At 35.3% G+C, this 21,958-nt stretch overlaps 1 protein-coding gene across 1 annotated transcript; it reads right to left on the reverse strand.

The window, feature by feature from the left end:
* Positions 1-440: 440 nt before the first annotated feature.
* Positions 441-6,605, reverse strand: sla1a (Src like adaptor 1a). The gene is made up of 8 exons (XM_048201429.1): positions 6,249-6,605; positions 5,547-5,648; positions 5,374-5,467; positions 5,116-5,202; positions 2,989-3,092; positions 2,724-2,855; positions 2,489-2,618; positions 441-2,372 (listed from the first exon to the last, which is right to left on the reverse strand). Exons 2-8 carry the CDS (start codon positions 5,611-5,613, stop codon positions 2,168-2,170), a joined length of 819 nt encoding a protein of 272 aa, XP_048057386.1. The 5' UTR covers positions 5,614-5,648; positions 6,249-6,605; the 3' UTR covers positions 441-2,167.
* Between the last annotated feature and the right edge of the window lie 15,353 nt (positions 6,606-21,958).

The following is a 21,958-nucleotide window of genomic DNA, read 5'->3' on the forward strand; positions in this document are numbered from 1 at the left end:
TAGATTTTGGGCTGCATATTTAATGTTAACGCATTTTATGTGAATCTAAACGTCACATCCACTGAGAAATGATTATTACATTTATTGCAACAATAAGCAGAGCCATTAGATGATAAAAGGCTAGTGTAATCATTAGTCTTTCATCTAATGTCTTTGTTTCAGCTCTCTTTATGGTTTGCTTGTGTTGCATGAGCTTTGATAGGAATAAATGTCTCTAATTAACAACACTCCATATGTGTTACCATTAAAATAATACACTGTATAAACGCAACATGAGACAAACAGAGCCGTGACATTGAGAGTTTGTTTGTGTGGCTGTTTGGATAGAGGCTATAGAGGCTCAACGTGTTTCTGCGCTGCAGTTTAGATATAAAATATTAAATAGTTCCTTTTTCTTTTTCATGTCTTTTTCATGTCCAAAAGAGCAATAAACAAAAGAATACATTGCAAAAGCAAAGATTTATTAAAATATAAGACAAAGTCTCACAACTCTTTCCTCATTCCTTTAATTAAACATATAGTTTGATGAAAGATAGCAGAGGCTCTTTGATAAAGATATATGTACATTAAATTATAAGTGCTTACAAATTTACACACACCCACATATATCCATGAAACATCTAGTGAAGTACTGCAATATGAACTTGTTTCTAGAACATTCCATTGCTGCATAATTCAAAAACATATTTTAGCTTCAGTGTTTATAAAGAAGAAACTGTGTGCTTAATAGTGAAGTTCAAAAGTACAAAAAAAAGCATACACATCCCCTAAAAATGTCACTGTAGGTGAAAAAAAAACATATAGGGCCCTATCATACACCCAGCGCAATGTGGTGCTAGGCGCAACGCAAGTGTAACTAGCAACTGAAACTAGCAACGCAAGTTTGCTAGTTTCAGCCCGAAGCAGTTATCATTTTCACATCCAGCGCTACGTTGTTTAAATAGCAAATGTGTTTGCACCCATCTGTTCGCCCAGGGGTGTGCTGGTCTGAAAACGAGATGTATTCAGGTGCGTTGTTAGCGCGTTGCTATTTTGAGGCAACTGCAAAATGACTGCGCCAGTATTTTATTTATTTATTTTTTTTGTTATTTAAAGAGCACATTAGTAGGCTTATATGCAGGTGCACAACGCACATACACTGCTTATTACACACACAAGGACGCACAGCAGCACACAAACGTGCCACATATTAAAAATAAAAGGATTACTGTAAAAGATTATTATTGTGTGCATAAAGATGAAAAATGCTTTGGTGGAATCCGGCTTGTCTCGTAGATGGTCTGCTCACACGCTTTAACCTCACGCACGAGCAGATCCGTTTCCATGCTAGAGAAGCATTCAGTTTTTCCACTTCTGCCATGTAAATAGCGAATCTACCATGGCGCAAGCGCAATTGGTTTTTAAAGAGAATGGGAGATGAGACTCTGATTGGTTTATTGCACATTATGCTCAAAACACACCCATTAGTCATTAAGAGAATAGGGACAACCCTTTTAGACCATGCTCCGGGCGCTAGCAAAACTAGCAAAAGTGGATTTGGACGCCCTAACACTTGCGCTGTGCACTTTGGACCATGCGCCTAGATCGTTAAAATAGGGCCTTTAAAGAAAATCAAGAAAAAAAAAGTAGTGTGCATTTTTCTTGATTTACTTTAATAGTGAAGTTGAAACATACTGAAATTGCAATAAGATGAATCTCACAAACACCCATCAAGAACATGTCTGGGTCATTTTCACCCCAAAATTAAAATATTGTCAAAGTAGGATTTTTAAGACATTTTTAATTTGGACACAATTTGAATTTAAATGGAAAATATTTACATATCACAGTAATATATGTTGTATTTCCATTAATATGTGCAGTTTTATATTTTAAAAAGTCAATGTATTGCATTAATAAGAATCTAATGATTCACTACTGAGAATAATTGGAATATTTAAAAAAAGTGCAACATCCAAACACATTACAGAAAATTTCATGGAAATTATCACAAAACAAAAACAATAATAATGGTCCTAAAATATATATATATATATTTTTTTTTTATGCAATTTTATTTTAGGGTGAAATGTGACCTGGACATGCATGTGAAAGATTCGACTAGTCCAGTGCAAAAATATTACCAATTTCATAGCAATGTGTAAATTAAAAATCTATGGTCATAAAGCTAATAGTTTTCCTCTAAATTCATATTACTGTGGTCAGGCATCACATAGACAGACTTGCTCTTCTTCTTGCGGCTTTTGGCGTTCTCTGGCTCAGGTATTGATGTTAAAGACAGATAGGCGGCTATGCTGCTCCTCACCCCGTAGCTCATCATGTTATCTTTGCTGTCCACAGTATCCAGCCCGCTTGGGCTCAACAGCTGTGACCTTTTCATTTGGAAACATATTCATACACCAATCATTTCCAGCTCGCACTGAAGCTCTACATAAACTCAGCAAGCGGAGGAAAAGCTTGGCATGATCTAAAAAAGATATAGACATACTTATTCACTTTCTTCCAATCCAAGTTACGGCGCATTACCACAGGCGGCGCTTCCTGGGTTGAGCTCGGGGCCGGGTTGGATAGAGCCAGACACGGAGCGCTGAGAACGCAACATATACCATCTGACGAGTCTGAGGGGAAACCAAAACAGCATTAATTCATCACACACCCATTCCACTGTACATTACAAGCAGAATATGAGAATTTTGTCTGGCGGATATTTCTTTAGCTCTCACCAGAGTAGTGATTGACCATGTCCTCTAGACACTGGAAGGTAAGTCGTGGTGAGATGTAGTACCAGCTATTAGCCAGACGGAATATCTTATAGTGCTTCACGGTCCTGTGTCTCACAGACAGAGAATATACACCTGCAGGGAACAGCAGCCATGACTGCGATGTCATTTGCATTTACACTGACACCGAAAATATGTGCGAGTGGAAACCTTTCTGCAATATAAACTTGTGGACGAGAACACATGCAAGACACTTCCTGGTACTTACCTCTCTCGCGCGGACTTTCTCTAATGAGAAATGATCCGACACTGTTACCAGACAATGACAAAAGCTCTTCTGCCTTCTGTCTGCTAACCCCCTCAAACAGCCATCTTTAGAAACATGAAATGCCGAAGGGGAAATTATGTTAACAATTGAAAATAATGACTTCACATTCAGTAAAGGAAATGATTATTTTAGTTCTCGTTATATCAGAATGAAGATCTTATATAAATCATTTTCTACATAAATAAATTCAGTGTCTACTGGTTTAATTTTTACTAAGATCAGAGTTTCAAATGATACAGTTTACATACAGTGTGTAATAAAATCAAAATATGTACAGTACAGTCCAAAAGTTTGGAACCACTAAGATTTTTAATGTTTTTAAAAGAAGTTTCATCTGCTCACCAAGGCTACATTTATTTAATTAAAAATACAGTAAAAAACAGTAATATTGTGAAATATTATTACAATTTAAAATAACTGTGTACTATTTAAATATATTTGACAAAGTAATTTATTCCTGTGATGCAAAGCTGAATTTTCAGCATCGTTACTCCAGTCTTCAGTGTCACATGATCGTTCAGAAATCATTCTAATATGCTGATCTGCTGCTCAAGAAACATTTATGATTATTTTCAATGTTGAAAACAGTTGTGTACTTTTTTTTTCAGGATTCCTTGATGAATAGAAAGTTCAAAAGAACAGCATTTATCTGAAATACAAAGCTTCTGTAGCATTATACACTACCGTTCAAAAGTTTGGGGTCAGTAAGAATTTTTATTTTTATTTTTTTGAAAAGAAATGAAAGAAATGAATACTTTTATTCAGCAAGGATGCATTAAATCAATCAAAAGTGGCAGTAAAGACATTTATAATGTTACAAAAGATAAGATTTCAGATAAACACTGTTCTTTTGAACTTCCTATTCATCAAATAATCCTGAAAAAAAATATTGTACACAAATATTTTGTACAATTGTACACATTAAATGTTTCTTGAGCAGCAGATCAGCATATTAGAATGATTTCTGAAGGATCATGTGACACTGAAGTCTGGAGTAATGATGCTGAAAATTCAGCTTTGATCACAGGAATAAATTACTTTGTGAAATATATTCAAATAGAAAACAGTTATTTTAAATTGTAATAATATTTCACAATATTACTGTTTTTACTGTATTTTTAATTAAATAAATGTAGCCTTGGTGAGCAGACGAAACTTCTTTTAAAAACATTAAAAATCTTAGTGGTTCCAAACTTTTGGACTGTACTGTACATCACCATTCAAAGGATTTGGGGTCAATAATTTTTTTTTTTTTTAAAGAAATAAAAATACTTTTATTCAGCAAGGATGCATTTATTAAAATGAATCTAATTCAATCATTAAAGGATTAGTTCACTTTAAAATGAAAATTAGCCCAAGCTTTACTCACCCTCAAGCCATGCTAGGTGTATATGACTTTCTTCTTTCTGATGAACACAATCGGAGATATATTAATAAATATCCTGACGCGTCAAAGCTTTATAACGGCAGTGAAGGGGACCAACAGGTATGAAGCTCAAGAAAGTGCCATTATAAAGCTTTGATGCGTCAGAATATTATTAATATAACTCAGATTGTGTTCATCAGAAAGAAGAAAGACATATAAACCTAGGATGGTTTGAGGGTAAGTAAATCTTGGGGTAATTTTCATTTTAAAGTGAACTAATCCTTTAATTAATGCAAATCGTAAAGAAAGTAAAGACATTTCTAATGTTACAAAATATTTCTGTTTCAAATAAATGCCGTTCTATTGAACTTTCTGAAAAAAATGTATCACAGTTCCCACAAAAATATTAGGCTGTTTTCAACATTGATAATAATAAGAAATGTTATATATATGTATATATAATATGTTATTTTAAATTGTAATTTAAATTGTATTTCGTAATGTTAATATTTTACTGTATTTTTGAACAAATAAATGCAGCCTCGTAAGCATAAGAAACTTTTTTTGAAACCATCTTAGTGACCCCAAACTTTTTAAAGTGTTGATCATTCAGTACTTTGATATGATATTCTGCATTTGGGAACGAATTTCTGGGATCATCATGAAACATACATCAGTGAGGATAATCAGCAGATAATTACCCATGATAAACCTTTGCCACATGATTACTTGGAATGTAATTCTCAGTTCCTGTTTGAAGAGAACGCACTTTCCACCAGCAACCATCTCTGTAAAGCATACATTGACGAGTACATTAAAAGGCATTTTTTTAGGTTGTAAACATAGGCAGTATATTTATATTAACATGAATATTCACAATGTGCTAATTTATTATATATTACAGGTGTTTGTTGTTATATAGCATGAAACCCATTATATTTCTTTAAAAGAGCACTTACTCCGAAAGACCTTTGAGTCTGTCCCCCATCTTAAAGATAGGTTCACTAATGTCACGACACGGATAATCAGCAAGCACCACAAGACTGTCGCAGTCTGTAAACAATATGAGTTATGTCAAAAACTCACATTAAAACCTATGTAGGCATACAGCTGGTGAAGAACCATAGCTTACCTTTGAAAATGGTGTCAAAGCTGTTAGGCTCTGGGTTTGGCTTTTCCTGCCTCATCGCATTGCCCATGATGGCAGGTTATGGAGCCTGTAGCTCTACAGATGCTGGAATTTTAAATGCATATTTCAGTTCATACAATGGACAGTGTGAGCTTGCATTTGATAGTCCAACAGCTAATGCAAGAACCGTCTTAATTTTGCAACTTCCTCTCAGCTAATGTGTTATCGCTAACAAAAAATAGAAGAGGGAAGCTGCGGAAAGCACAGGTCTAACACTATTTTCCACTAAATACTCTAGTCTCTAACTCATTTTTCTAGTGCAACAAAACGTTGTGAGTCACACGTATATGCACCATTTTCCCTTTTTTTTTTCATAAATTGACCTGTTTATTTGGGCCATTTTACATAATGGGCCTTTAAACATCCTCAACATGACGACTGAATTTTGACATAAAAACATAAAAGAGGTATGTGCACGATCTTTATCGCTCACAAATCTTTAATTTGACATTTTGTAAATATGATAAATTAAAACCATGGATAGGGGGAGGTTACTGGAAGTAAATAAATCTCAATGGATAACACCCAAACAACATCCTTTCACTTGACAATCTTTCTTTTTCCAATGAAACAGCCTATAAATGTCAAAACTTACATTTGAATCCCCAACAGAAATATGCGAGGCACATAAATTAGTTTTCTTACCTCTCACTTTAAGCAGTTAAATATCCATGTTTGCTCCAAAGGGCAAAGCTTCAGTTCTGGCTGGCTGCTCCCAATAAAGTTGAAGCAGGTGGTTTAGAGCCAGAAATACTGACCTGGTCTCAGACCGAAGGCCAGCAGTAACAGCAGTTGAGTTCTGAGTGGCCTGCACTGCTCTGCAGGCTTATCTAAACTGAGCGCCGGTCTGCTGAAAACAGCACATAGCCACATACTTCCTCTGGTAAAATGAGGAAGAGTTCCCTAACTATGTTTTCCTTCATCCCCTCAATGTGCACCAACAGAAATTATTACAAATTCTTAATGCATATAATAATACAGTACAGCAAATGTAACTGCAATGTTTAAGTTGAGGTTTAAATATGTGATTTTTGCGCTCAGTATCATAGAGTATGCTGAAATGGGTGTTGTGCAACTTCCTGTGTATGGCATTAGTGGGTAAAGATCTGAATGTGAGTGCGTCTAAATGTGTGAGTTTCTGTCTCAGAAGCATAACGCCTAGATCTACACATTAAAAGGCCATTTAGGGTACAAAACGTGACCTAGTGCTAAACATTAGGCTTACAAATGTTTTTGTTATCTTTGTTATACGACCCCATCGATCCACCTATATGCTTTACTATGAAAAATAGCTTCACAACTAAGAATTGTTTATCATTTATCCATCAAATGAGAGGCCATTTTGTACATTTTCATACAGCCAGAAAAAAAGGAAGTCTGTCTGACCATGCATAAGTGTTTATGCATTTCCATATATATATACATGTGAAAAATTAACACACACAATCATCCTAATGTTCCGTTGTCGATCAAACCTCATAGATTTATGCCTCTGGAGACCTATATTATACCATAAATCCATTTATCAAGATTTACAGCTCATAACCTGGTGATACAAACTGAGAAATGCTTAAAAGTGGGCATTTATTTTATTACATTAGGTTGAAATCACCTTATCAGTCGGTTGTCTGCTTTGGATTGCAAAACTAATCAAATAATGTGACATGTCTCGAGAGAATTTGTTATTTCTCATTGTCCAGCCCTATGAATATGCACCAGACTAGTTCTAAGTACTTCATTTTCTCAGGGTCAGAGGCTTGAACTTCTCTTTTTTGTACTTTCATAATTTGTTACTAGCAGAAATGCACTTGCATTAAATAACTTGAGTTAAATATGTTAATAGTTTTTCACTATATCTTTTTACTTTAAACTTTTTGTTTTGTGAAGTGGATGCTTGATGCAAAATTTGGATTTTAGACAGGTCACAGCATTCATTACTGCACTGTAAACCCGAATAAGTTGGCAAAACTCAAAAACTTTGAGGTAATCAGTTACATCAAATTTTTTAAGTTAAAGGTGCCCTCGAATGAAAAATTGAATTTATCTTGGCATAGTTGAATAACAAGAGTTCAGTACATGGAAAAGACATACATTGAGTTTCAAACCCCATTGCTTCCTCTTTCTTATGTAAATCTCATTTGTTTAAAAGACTTCCGGAAAACACGCGGATCTCAACATAACACCGACTGTTACGTAACAGTCGGGATCATTAATATGTACGCCCCCAATATTTGCATATATGCCAGCCCATGTTCAAGCATTAGACAAGGAAAGGCTGTATTAACGTCTGGATCTGTGCACAGACAAGGTAAGCAAGCAAGAACAACAGCAAAAAATGGCAGATGGAGCAATAATAACTGACATGATCCATGATATCATGATATTTTTAGTGATATTTGTAAATTGTCTATCTAAATGTTTCGTTAGCATGTTGCTAATGTACTGTTAAATGTTGTTAAAGTTACCATCGTTTCTTACTGTATTCACGGAGAAAAGAGCCGTCGCTATTTTCATTTTTAAACACTTGCAGTCTGTATAATTCATAAACACAACTTCATTCTTTATAAATCTCTCCAACAGTGTAGCATTAGCCATTAGCCACAGAGCATAGCCTCAAACTCATAGAGAATCAAATGTAAACATCAAAATAAATACTTTACTCACATGATTCGATGTATGCACACAGCATGCATGACGAACATCTTGTAAAGATTCATTTGAGGGTTATATTAGCTGTGTGAACTTTGTAAATGCGCTGTAACATAGTCGAGAGCTCGTGTGGCAGGCAGCACGCGATTTAAAGGGGCGGCGCTCTGAAAAAATCAGTGCATAGTTAATGATGCCCCAAAATAGGCAGTTAAAAAAATTAATAAAAAAAAATCTATGGGGTATTTTGAGCTGAAACTTCACAGACATATTCAGGAGACACCTTAGACTTATATTACATCTTGTGAAAAAGTATTCTTGGGCACCTTTAAGAAATTCAAAATTTAAGTAAGCAGAACTGGCAGATTTAAATTTTGTACTCATACATTTTCATGTAATCTCTTTTTTTAAAGATTTAATTTTGCCGTTTTTGGCTTTATTATGATAGGACAGTAAGCAGACAGGAAGCAAAGTGGAAGAGAGAGAGAGATCAGGACAGGTCCGTGAGCCGGGACTCTAAGCATACTGGAAAATAGCCCAGTTTCAGGTCAATTTAAGTTTGTCTTAATTAAAAGAAACTTGTTCATAGAACTCAAAACAGTGAAACAATTCAGATTACTTCAAATGTGTCAGTTTTGTGAACTCAAAAGAAAAAGAAAGTTCTAAATACTCATAAAAGTTCATTTGTTTAATTTGAGTTTGCCCTACTCAAACCAATTAATTATTTTGAGCGTTAGGGTTTACAGTGTGATGATCAAAGTTTTAAATTAACCATAATTGGCCGGAAGAACTGTGATCTGGGTTGACAAGCCTAAAAAAAGATGTGTTCATTGAATTACATTTGTGAATATGATACCTGAAGTATCTGAGTATATTGGACTGATCTGGACTGCATTTCCCAAAAGCAGCATGAGCCAAAGTTGACCATTTTTCATGTCTTTTAGACATCATTTGTGCTGATTACTGCTTGCAATTTTGTGAAAAAATTATGTCCTCTGAGCAGTGGCGTAGCGTCTGGGCATGCAAGGTATGCACGTGCGTATGGGCCCGGGCGGATTGGGGGCCCGATACAGCCTACCCCATGTAGGCTATAGCCTAGGGCGTCCGCGCACCGTCCGCATCATGAAATTTTCGTCATTAGGAGTGATCGCGGACGACCGCACTACCAATCCACGTGCAGTACAATTTTTGTGATGGCACGGACAATGTGTGTGTACTGTACAACAGCCCATGCTGTACAATAGAGTGAACTGAGTGCTTGAAAACAAAATCCACTAGATAGTACGCAGCGCACACGCCGAACGCGTCTTTCTGCAGCTAAATACTTTCAAAGGCTCGCATGCGCGTCTGTGCGCGCGACAGAACCCGTGTACATGTTCAGAAAAAGAAGTATAATAGAAATAATGTTGTCAATAACTTTCTATAGTCTATCTATGTTAAATATACTGAAAAACATTAAGAATCTTAATAAACGGACCATAAAATGGTCAATGCAATGTCTTAGCGATGATCTATTGTATTTGACCAGTATTCGCTTTCTGAAAACTTGTGCATGCAGTAATGTAAGTAGTACAGAATTTTAAATGAGTCATTTTAGTTTTCTGAAAAAACATCTACGTCTGCACATCTTAAGATACTGCATAAGATGTGAATAAATGTAACGTGTACACTCGTTGGGGTGGATACTCTTTATTCAACGAAATAAAATGCACATAAAACGTGATGGAAAAATATTTAGAGAAGAAACTTATAGTAAATTTATTAGGAATAAAACGTGCATTAAAAAAGACAGAATAATTAATTCATAACTGCAATAATCTTGATGCTGAAATGATGCTATGGTCATTCTGAAATTCCAAAGCAAGAGTCGAAAAACAAAAACAAGGTGGGCCATAGACTGTAAAAGAGGGGGGCCCAAAAAAAAATTTGCATATGGGCCCGGTGCTGACTTGCTACGCCACTGCCTCTGAGGTTTTAACAGATTAAAGCTCAGTTGTTTCTCTCTTTTCTAATGCTCTCGTAAAGCGTCATAATTGGATGAGCAAAAAAGGATTACAAAGTTCAGCTCATGTGGAGACAACACTTAATCTCATCATTAATTCACATTGTTTCCTTCATTACTTTTCTTTATGCTCAACATGATAATTAAACTCTAAAAATGATCATGTAGAAAATTCATTTCCAAAAGCTTAGTTGTGGGCTTGCATGTTAATGTCTTTTTCCATTGAAAAATATTTCTCTCAGTGCACTTTTTGACAGGACATTGGAGTCAAAAATGTTCTGAGTGATCTTCAAAGTCTGGGAAAGCCATCAGCGCTCTTCATCTGATCAACTGCATATTATCCGCTTGCTTCTCACCCCTTCTCAACTTGATTTTTTGCCAAAAGCTACAGACCAGCTCATGCCAATACCACAAATATGGCTCTTTATTTAATCACATCAATGACACCTTTTTTGAGATCATTTTCATTTAAACTCAAATGACTGAATTTTAACTTTTAAACAGCACAAGCACATGGAATTCACACACCTCAGACTTGCCAAATAAACCTGCGGTTCTATGAAAGCACCTTCTATTGTTTAAAAATGCAGTGTTGGAGAGTACCTAAATAAAATATTTTTAGTAGCAAGTCATGTCAGTAGTTCAGTTGTTTACAAAGCAGTGCAGGATTTCATCTGAGGGTATTATTTGCAAAAAACAACTCTGAGAGGAGGTATGATTTTCTTGAGTATATCTAGCATTGTCAGGGGTGAATTCAGTTTGGTTGGGACTGGGGAAAAGTGTCCTAATAATCAACCTCAATTCACATGTAACTATTATGCACTTACATAAGACTAGAGACTCCTTAGACCAAACGGTCAGTGAGAGCAACGGTACAACGGAGTCTAGACATGTTAAAACATTTTTAAAAAGTATCCATTCATCACACGTTCACTTAAAAAATCAATTACTAAACAGCGCAGGCAGACACAAAAACACTTCCGGTGTGAATGGCGAATATATTCAGGCCGTTTTGCCAACCCGTTTGGCCTGAAAAGTCGACACGCATATCATAGGGAAAACATTGCGGTATAAAGCGATCAAATGCTAATTTACTATTTAGTGCCTGAGCTGAGAAAATGCTATAGTCTTAGGGAAATAGGTTTTTTACAAAGACGCCATAGAAAAACCATTTTGGTTTCCCTTAAGAACCTTTCAGTAAACAGTGAAGCTAACTATTTTTCCAAAATAAGGAACTTGACTAACTACTTCATATTATTATAATATGTATTATCTTTTAACTTTGCATTCTACTGTTTTAACTAACTTCATGTTTCAATGTTAATCTTGTCTTTTTGTCATTTCCTGAGAGGCATAATCTGACTGGTTAATGGCTGCAGAGCTCTAGGCAGACCACAGCAGATATGGGCCTCTCATGTAAACTGCGGCCACAATATGCATGTAGACTTGAGTGGAAACTCTGACATAGAACAGGGTGATTAAGTCACAGTGCAAATTAAGCATTGTGGGTATAACATCACACTGCACAGAGATGGAACTCAGCAGTACTGAAGCAGGAACACGTGGCAGAGGTCTGCGTTAGCCAGGTCTAATGACTCCGAGCTGTCTCACAGTAATAGGCTGCCTCAAGCGAAAACAAAACTACAGCCATCCTGTGGTGAATGAAGTCGTTTTTAAATACATTCAAAGGACAAAGTCATGTTATTCACATCAATTATGCCCAAATGTTCATCTGCATTTAAGACTGCCCTTTACAGTAATCCACTTTTTTGTACAAATGGTAAAAACATGCACAAATAAATAAGCCTTACCTCATTTTTTGATTATGCCACTAAAATACCTTAAACTTCCTGTTATGTATCAAAGGGATAGTTCACCTAAAAATGAAAATTATGTCATTAATTATTCACCCTCATGTCGTTTCCAAACCCGTAAGACTGTTGTTAAATCTTTGCAACACAAATTGAGATAGTTTTGATGAAATCTGAGACCCATAATTTTTACATTAAAATTTTTTTTAAAAATTAAAAAACATCATTTAGTAAGTTTAGGTTTGTTTATACTAATTTATATATGTAATCCATTTCCCTCGTAGGGACAGCTCGCTGTAGGTGATCTCAGGTTTTACTAAAACTTACTATTTTACACACACACACGTTGGGTTTACACGTTTTATGTGGACATTCCATAGATTCATAGTGGTTTTTATACTTTACAAACTGCATATTCTATTCAAACGCTCACATGCCACAAGAAAAACAACAAACAGTGCTAATATACACGCACAATGTGGTGTAATACTACAAAAAAAATTATAATCATAACTTTTATCTTCATACCAAAATTCCAGATGGCCAGACAGTGATTCATCTTTTATAAATCGTTAAAATATTAACGTCTCTGACGCTGTGAGCACGGCAACTGTTGTGTAGACTGAAAGTATTTAAAATGTTTAACTTTTTAAAATGTTTGATGTTTAATATGAATAAATAGTGCTCATAAATGGCCATCGATGGCATTCTCAAGTGAAACGAGTCGAGGCTTGGACCCAGAAATGGCGTTCCTTACGTCACGACTTCCCCGATTCCCCATACACTAACCCTACCCCTATATCTTCCCATCACAGAAAACTTTCTGCTAAAAAAAAGATAATTGATTTATATGATTTATAAGCTTGTTTCCTCATGGGGACCAAAAAAATGTCCCCACAAGGTCAAAATGTACTGGTATTACTATACGGGGACATTTGGTCCCCATAATGTAGGGAAAACCAGGACTACACACACACACACACAAATGTCACTTACTGGAGGATGATGTGTTTAAAAAATGGGGCTGGTTGCAAAACCATTATGTTACTTTAAAGAAATCCCTTGCAACTGGACCCTGGATTTTGGGACATTGCAATACATGATGGAAAGTGATATTGAGGCCATAGGAAAAAAACTATAAATTGTTGCCAATTAAAGCAATATTTCCAAAACATACCTTGCAACCTTTCAAAAAGTGAAAAAAATGAAGAAATCATAAGAATATGTCTTAAAAAACTGGCAATTTTATATGTTAAAAGCAATCAGTGACATGATAAAAATGGTAACATTCACTCAAACCAAACTTTTTTAAACTCATCCACTTCTATCGTAATAAAATAAAACTGAAATGATGGAAAATGATTTCATTCAATATATTAAGATATAATAAGGAACTACTGCAATAACAGGAAGACCTCAGCATCTATTTTGAGAAGCAACAAACAGCATAGGGGTGAACAGTCTTTCAACATCTATAGTCTTTGACTATGGTCGTAAGTCCCATTGAACTCTATTGGTAACAACGGAACTTGCGACCATAGTTCGCTTTGGGAAAAGCACCCTTGATCTACAATAGCTTATGTTTCTGCTTAATCGGATGCATTTGTGCCTCATGTATAAGTGAACTGTTTTTTACATATCTCAGAATACTGACTAGCAACAAATAAAGGCTTTGCAGAGGCAGAGCCAGAGTCATTAGCCTGACTCTCTAGTGCAAAGATCCTCCAGGTATTTTAATGACACATAAGTGAGGATTATTATAATAACAGGTACATGCCATTAAGATTATATCTGTGGCCTAATCCAAGACTCAGAGATGGTCTGTTTTACTCTAACTTGCATTCATTGAAAACACAGGCATATGTTTATGAACAGGATTACAAAAGGACCATATATTAATAGCTATTATTACACGGCTCTCTGGAATACTTGATTTTAATTGATCTGTCGTGCTCAGTGGTTTGACATTTCCTAATATCCTCAGTCGTTCATGGCAACGATATCCGATCGCTCACTCATCAGGAGCTACTTTCACGTCTCTCTAGTATCATACCGCAGACTATTTTCACCAGGTCTCATTTCATACACATGTACAACTGGTATGCCATCTTGTGTCTCAATTATCAATAGGACTATCATGTAATATTTGTAATGTATTTTTCTTTAAATGTATAAAAAAAGTACTTAACAGAAGCTTTGGATAATATGGTAGCCTACAGGTAAAATTACAAAATAATTTCAACTATATATATATATATATATATATATATATATATATATATATATATATATATATATATATATATATATATATATACAGTAAGTCAGTATACAGTCACCTAGTCAGTATTGAAGAAAAAAAAAACTTGATCCCCAACACTGACATATTCTGTCTGGAATATCTGGATTGTTTGTATGATAATGACTGACTGTATTATTGGCCCCTATATGAAATCATTATGTATTTCTGTGCTTCTGTGAGAAAACACATGACAGAAGAGAAAACACCAGTAAACTTTTCTTGTTCTCAATAATTTTGGGCTATAAGTCTAGAGCTTAATCTCTGCGTTAACAGATGGTAATTTTCTCAGAATGAGCAACTAAACAGTATTTAGGAGCTGAGCGCTGTCCTGTTTAGTTTGGGTGAGCCAAAACCACTTAAGCTCTTGTGCAATCATGTCCCCTGGAATAGGCCAAACATTTCACTCTGCATCTGGAATTGGACTGAGGAAATATATTCAAACAGAAGCATTGCTCTGTTGCCAGGGCTATTAAAATCAGAAAGGCCAGCTGTCAGATCAGATCTAAAATGAGGACCTGAAACAAAGCAAGCTCTATCATTTGGCTGAAGTGTATGGTGTGGGCTAAAAAAAGGCAAATGTGGCTGAATTTGACCATACATGGAGGGACAGAGTGAATTCCTCTGGCTGAGCTCCATCATTGCATTCCTATCATTTTTCATTGGACTGTGACATTTGATACACTGAATAATTGTTCTAATTTAGCCATTACCATCCCAGATAGTAACTTTGTGCCGGCCCAGATCCGGCCCACATCCGGCACGTGTGGTGTGAACTGTGAAATCCATGGCAGTACAGGGTGCCAAACATTTACCATTAATGGAACTAGAATTGAAGATGTTACAACTGACTTCAGCCACAGCCTTAGATGAAATCAGCTGAAGATAAAAGAAGACATTAATTACTAACCAGATAGACTTTATTTCTGTTAGATATCTACAGAGCTCAGTTCTTACTGAGAATTAACAAAGGTTTAGATGATGATGTTCTGTTGAAAATGTTTAGTTTGAAGTCACCCTCATTGTGATCAGTGTTTTCTTTAGTCGTGCAGTTTGACTCTTGCCTAAGGGGCTGTTTACACAACACCATTTTCAACGGAAACGGGAAAAAAATGGAAAACTGTGTGTTTTGGTCATTCATTTACACAACAACACCATTTTGGTGGCTGGAAAATGCAAACCTTTGCGAGTTGCAAAGAGAATGTTTTTGAAGAAGACACTGTTATCATCTCTGTGTAAACTGCAAAAATGCGAATCTGTGAAAACGGTGACGGCATGCACGTGTATTACGTGTTTAGTCTATCCTTACCTTATTTTTCAATGTGGAAATGAGGTGTTTTTTTTAAATGTGTGAGACTTCTGATTTATTAGCTGCTATAGGGAAATAATGAGAAGAATATCAAAGGGGAATTAACTGTAAAAATAAGGTGGATAGGCATGCGCGAATCGAGTGCTGTGTAAAAAAATGTGTTTATGCACAGATGCGTAGTCTTTCTTTACAAAGTAACATCGCCAACTACTTGTCTGGCATGTGTAATACAGTATTTTTAGTTGTTTGCGCGGATATGTGTGAATGGGGATAGTTTTGATAACGTTGTCATCTGTACAAAGAAAAAAAAACATTTCCATTTTTAGTACATCGTTGTCATGTAAACGTATACCCTTAGTGTTAGTTTTTCTCTTGCGGCTGAAATTGTGTTAGCTGTGGCAAAAATAGCAAGAGAAAATGTGGTCAGGTGATGCTGACACCTTTCATCATCTAGGGGTTTCATCATCTAGTGGCCTAATCTTACACAGAGTTTTTTTTATTTTTGAACACTAAATGTTTCATTTATTTTTTTAACAATAACACAAGCACACCTGCATGTACTAAACCTTTCACCAAAAAGCCAATCATAATAAGTTTATACATATTTTTGTAAGTATATCAGCCTAACCACAGGCTCTACTCTTCTGGGAACCAGAAATCTGCTGTAACTCATTCCGTGAATGTGAGTATACATTCACATTTATATGGGAACCTGTATGTGCAATATATTTGCACAATAAAGGATAAAACTTTATGAATTTTACATATAATGTGATCTTGTCTTCATGTCTAAATATTGTATCAATATTCAGCCATACATGGTCAATGTATATATTGCAGTACACTGAAAAATATAAGCACTATTTTCCCAAATTTGGAAATGTATTATGTAGTATATCACATTATATTTTGCAGTATATTCCCATATATTTTTTCTACGTCAGAGGGTCTATCTATGGTTGGAAAGATGCTTGAGAAGCACTGCAGTGGTCAACCTGAAAACCTCACTGCCATCTGGGTCATGGCACTAATATTAGCCAACACGGTCCTAACCGCCCCGCTCTGAGTGGACTCAAATGTGGATCGCCAGCATTGGAGGTGGGTATGCTAAAAAGAAACTGACTGACATCTCGTAATTGAACATAAATGACTGACATTAAGATGTCGTAACTGAACAAAACTGACCGTCATTGAGATCTTGTAATCAAATAAAACTGACCGTCATTGATATTTTGTAAAGAATAAAATATCTATCACTGAGATCTTGTCATAGAATAAAACGACTGTCAATGAAATCTCTTAATGGAATAAAACCGACCATCTTTGAAATCTCACAAAAAAAAAAAAAAAAATTAACCATCATTGAAATCTTTCTATGAAACAAAGCTGGCCATCATTGAAATCTCGTAATTGAAACTAACTGACTTTTTTTAAAATCTCATAAAGAAACAAAACTGCCCTTCTTTGAAATCTTGCAAAGGAACAAAATCGACTTTCATTGAAGTCTCATAACAAAACAAAACGGCAATCATTGAGATCTTGTGACATAATAAAACTGACCGCCAATGAAATTTCAAAACCGAACAAAACAGACTGTCATTGAAATCTCTCATTGGAACAAAATCGACCGCCATTGAAATCTCAAACCGTGGAAACAAACCAACCGTCATTGAAATCTCATAACAAAGCGAAACCATCAACCATTGAGATTTTGTAAAGGAACAAAACTGACTGTCATTGAGATCTAGTAAAAAAACAAAGCCAACCATTATTGAAATTTCACAAAGAAACAAAACTGACCGTCTTTGAGATCTCATAAAGAAACAAAACCGACCATCATTGAACTCTCGTAACAAAACAAAACCGACCATTATTGAACTCTCGTAACAAAACAAAACCGACCATCATTGAAATCTCATAAAGGAACAAAACCGGCCGTTATTTAAATCTTGTGATGGAACAAAATCGACCATCTTTGAAATCTTGCATCAAAACAAAACCGACCATCGTTGAAATTTCATAATGGAGCAAAGCTGATTGTCATTGAAATCTTGTAATGGAAAAAATGGACGGTCATTGAAATCAAATAAAACAGACCATCACTGAAACATTGTAAAGGAACAAAACTGACTGTCAATGAAATTTCAAAACCGAACAAAACAGACTGTCATTGAAATCTCCCAATGGAACAAAATCGACTGCCATTGAAATCTCATAATGAAACAAAACTGTGGAAACAAACCAACCGTCATTAAAATCTCATAACAAAGTGAAACCGTCAACCATTGAGATTTTGTAAAGGAACAAAACTGACTGTCATTGAGATCTAGTAAAAAAACAAAGCCAACCATTATTGAAAATTCACAAAGAAACAAAACTGACCGTCTTTGAGATCTCATAAAGAAACAAAACCGACCATCATTGAACTCTCGTAACAAAACAAAACCGACCATTATTGAACTCTCGTAACAAAACAAAACCGACCATCATTGAAATCTCATAAAGGAACAAAACCGGCCGTTATTTAAATCTTGTGATGGAACAAAATCGACCATCTTTGAAATCTTGCATCAAAACAAAACCGACCATCATTGAAATTTCATAATGGAGCAAAGCTGATTGTCATTGAAATCTTGTAATGGAAAAAATGGACGGTCATTGAAATCAAATAAAACAGACCATCACTGAAACATTGTAAAGGAACAAAACTGACCGTCAATGAAATCTCATAACCCAGCAAAACCGACCGTCATTAAAATCACATAAAAGAACAAAACACTTGACTGACTGACAATGAAAACCAAATGGAACAAAAACAACCATCATTGAAATCTCTTAATGAAACAAAACCGACTGTCTTTGAAATATCATAAAGGATCAAAGGAATAAAACCAATCGTCTTTGAAATCTGATAACAGAACAAAAAAAACACGACTGACCATCACTGAAATCTTGTAAAGGGAAAAAAATGACTATAGTAAAACAAAACTGACAGTCATTGAAACCTCAGAACCCAGAAAAACCAATCGTCATTGAAACCTCATAACTAATAATCGTAAAGGAATAAAACTGACTGTCATTGAGATTTCGTAACTGAACAAAACCGGCGTCACTGAAATCTCATAACCAAATAATGCAGATGTCATTGAAATCTTGTAACTGAACTAAACCGGCCGTCACTGAAATCTTGAAACCGAATAAAACCGAGTGTCTTTGAAATCTCATAAAAGAACAAAATAACAAAATCAACAGTCTTTGAAATCTCATAACAGAACAAAACCGACTGACACTGAAAAACGACCATCATTGAGATCTCGCAAAGGAATTAAACTGACTATTGAGATCTCTTAAAGTAACAAAACTGACCATCATTGAAATCTTGTAACAAAACAAAACCGTCTGTTTTTGAAATCTAATAAGAGAACAAAACTTACCATATTGAGATCTCAAAACTAAACAAATGAAAATTTGACTGACTGACAATGAAAACTGACTGTCATTGAAATCTCGTACAGGAACAAAGGAACAAAACCTTCTGTCATTGAGACCTTAAGAAATAAAACCAACCATCATTGAACTCTCATAATATAACAAAACCGACCGTCTTTGAAATCTCATAAAGGAACAAAACCGACCCTCATTTAAATCTCATAATAGAACAAAATGGACCATCTTTGAAATCTCGTAAAAGAACAAAATCGACCATCACTGAAATCTCGTAATGAAACGAAACCAACCATCACTGAAATCTCATAATGGAACAAAACCAACTGTCATTAAAATCTTGTAAAAGAACAAAACATAGATTATTGAGATCTCATAACTTAAAATCTCATTAAGAAACCATCATTAAAATCTCTTTAGGAAACAAAACCAAGTGAAACCAAGTAATATTTTAGATATAGGCGGATATAAATTTATAAATAAAATTTATAAAAAAATAAAAATTTTAGATATACATTTTAAACTTACAGTAAAGGTGCACTATGTAACTTTTTTGTTCAAAATTAACAAAATTTAAATAACGAGTCAATACATCATCAATCCTTCTTCCAAAACATGTTTTACTATGGATTCACTATGATACCCTGATTCACTATGGTAAGCCTATTATAACCCCTGGTTTCACAGACAAGGCTTAAGCCTAGTATCAGACTAAAATGCATGCTTGAGCTGTTTTAACTGAAAGCATCTTGCACTGACATATATTAAAGTAAGTCAGTGGCATTGTTTTGTCTCAAGATGCACACCAGTAATGTTTTTTTCTAAAGCACATTTATAAAAGCTACTTAAATGCCCTAATTGTACTAAGGCTTAATCCTAGCCTAATTTAAGCCCTGTCTGTGAAACCAGGCCTAAGTGTTTTTACTTTGGACCTGATGGGATGGTTTTCGCAGGAAATTGCGTACATACGTCATTTGTCCGTGTGTGTCTCGTCATATACTTAAATAGAAAAGTTGCTCCGGGTACTTTGATGCAATGTATAGTGTGGCAGTGGCATAGATTAGTTGTCACAATGAGCTCATGGAGCAACTAAATCTCAAACCTCCAGGGAATCACCCGTTTTAAAAAAACACAGAACAGAGAACAGTCTGCTGGCAAAAAGAGAACATGACAGAGCTTGTAATAAAACAAGAATCAACATTGGCTTGGCTTTTTGGAGATGTGAGAACTGAGGGATTTGAAATGTTGTAAAAGTGACGCAGATATGGCGTTTTTATACTCAGGTGAGTAAGGTATTATAATGAACATATAACTTACCATATGTAGCTCTCTAATTCATTGTAAAGCATTATCTATTGTGAAGGGTCATATTCATCCGCACAGTTTCGCAGAGCCAAAGCACAAACAAAACAATGTCTGCAAAATGCATGCAGCTTTGTTTTTTTTACACTTTACAATTAAGCAGCTCCTCACACAAAGCTGTGGTACTTAAAGGTACCAAGCAGATCTCGCCCCCTTTGACTACCATAGTACTTTTTCCCCTACTATGGTAGTTAATAGGGGGCGAGATCTGCTTGATTACAAACTTATGAACATGTTTTTGTATCCCTAAAGTTTGAAAGCTTTGGTCCATATTTTTTGTAATCGTAATTGAGGTGATCAATCTTTTCCAGGATTTAGGACTACACACTGAAGAGTTACTGTTGATTGTATGTTTACAGTCTATGGCATCTTTCTTGTCGTAAGTTTGTGGAGAAATGAAGAAAAACAGAGACTGTTTTAATCTTTGTGCAGATCAGCTCATTCAGTACAAATGACTCCGGGAAAAGGATGCGAATATCTATTGACAATCTGTCCAAATATTTATTTCCGCAAACAAATCAGTTATTGCTGTTATTAAATGGTGATTTTTTGGTAAAAACAAATATTATTTTGGCAAAGTTACTGAAAGCACAGACAGTGCTACTTTTAAACAGCTTTATTTATTTTCCATGAATTCCAAACACTTGACTCAGTAGAGAACTGAGACTTGTTTCAGTCATCAAGATCTAAATAAATTCTCTAATTTACAGCCTATAATTTAATTCAAGGTACATCCCAGTGAATGGAAACCCAGCTTTAAAATGTCTTGATTTGACAACTGATTTGGTGAAGCCAACCAAAAACAATTACTCTCAGTTCTAAGGTGTGTCTAAAGCTAGACCTTCATTATTGGGTTATGTTGACACTTTCTGGGGAGCATACAGACAAGGACAGCTCTCACATATAATTCAAACTATCTAAACAAAAAAGAAACGTATATTATATTAGCCATTCACCCCATGTGCCTCCACCAAAAGCAATAGTATCTTATAGTAGTATGAAAGCAATAATATATGTTTCCATTTTGGCCAAAACCCAGATAATGTTGAGTGAAGTCTCTTGTTTTTTATTTTCAGAGCTAAGAACTATGTTAACCTTTTAGCTACATTTATACATCACATGTAAACATTTACGTTGCCCTTGAAATTTGAGTCAAGAACCCATAGGGTTCTATAGCCTAGAAAACCCATTGAACCTTTTTTCTAAGAGTTTCTAAGAATTTCAATAAAACACATCAGAACCTTATAAAGAGGGGAGAGAAATTAATCATCTATCTTAAAGGAACTATCAATCTAAAATGACAAAAAGGACAGTTTAACTTTCTTTTTGATGTAGCGATAACGCCATCATGGCTTTCAGTGCCAGCGCTATCTCTCAGTGCTGCAACGGACTGTGGCTTTCTCCCATGCTTTTTTGGCTTTGGCATCCAGCCTAGTTTCTCTGCCTCATCTGATCCTGGCAGTTCAGTACAAGCCAAAAAGG

This window comes from Megalobrama amblycephala, linkage group LG9 (genome assembly GCF_018812025.1).
Source record: "Megalobrama amblycephala isolate DHTTF-2021 linkage group LG9, ASM1881202v1, whole genome shotgun sequence".
Classification (NCBI taxonomy): domain Eukaryota; kingdom Metazoa; phylum Chordata; class Actinopteri; order Cypriniformes; family Xenocyprididae; genus Megalobrama; species Megalobrama amblycephala.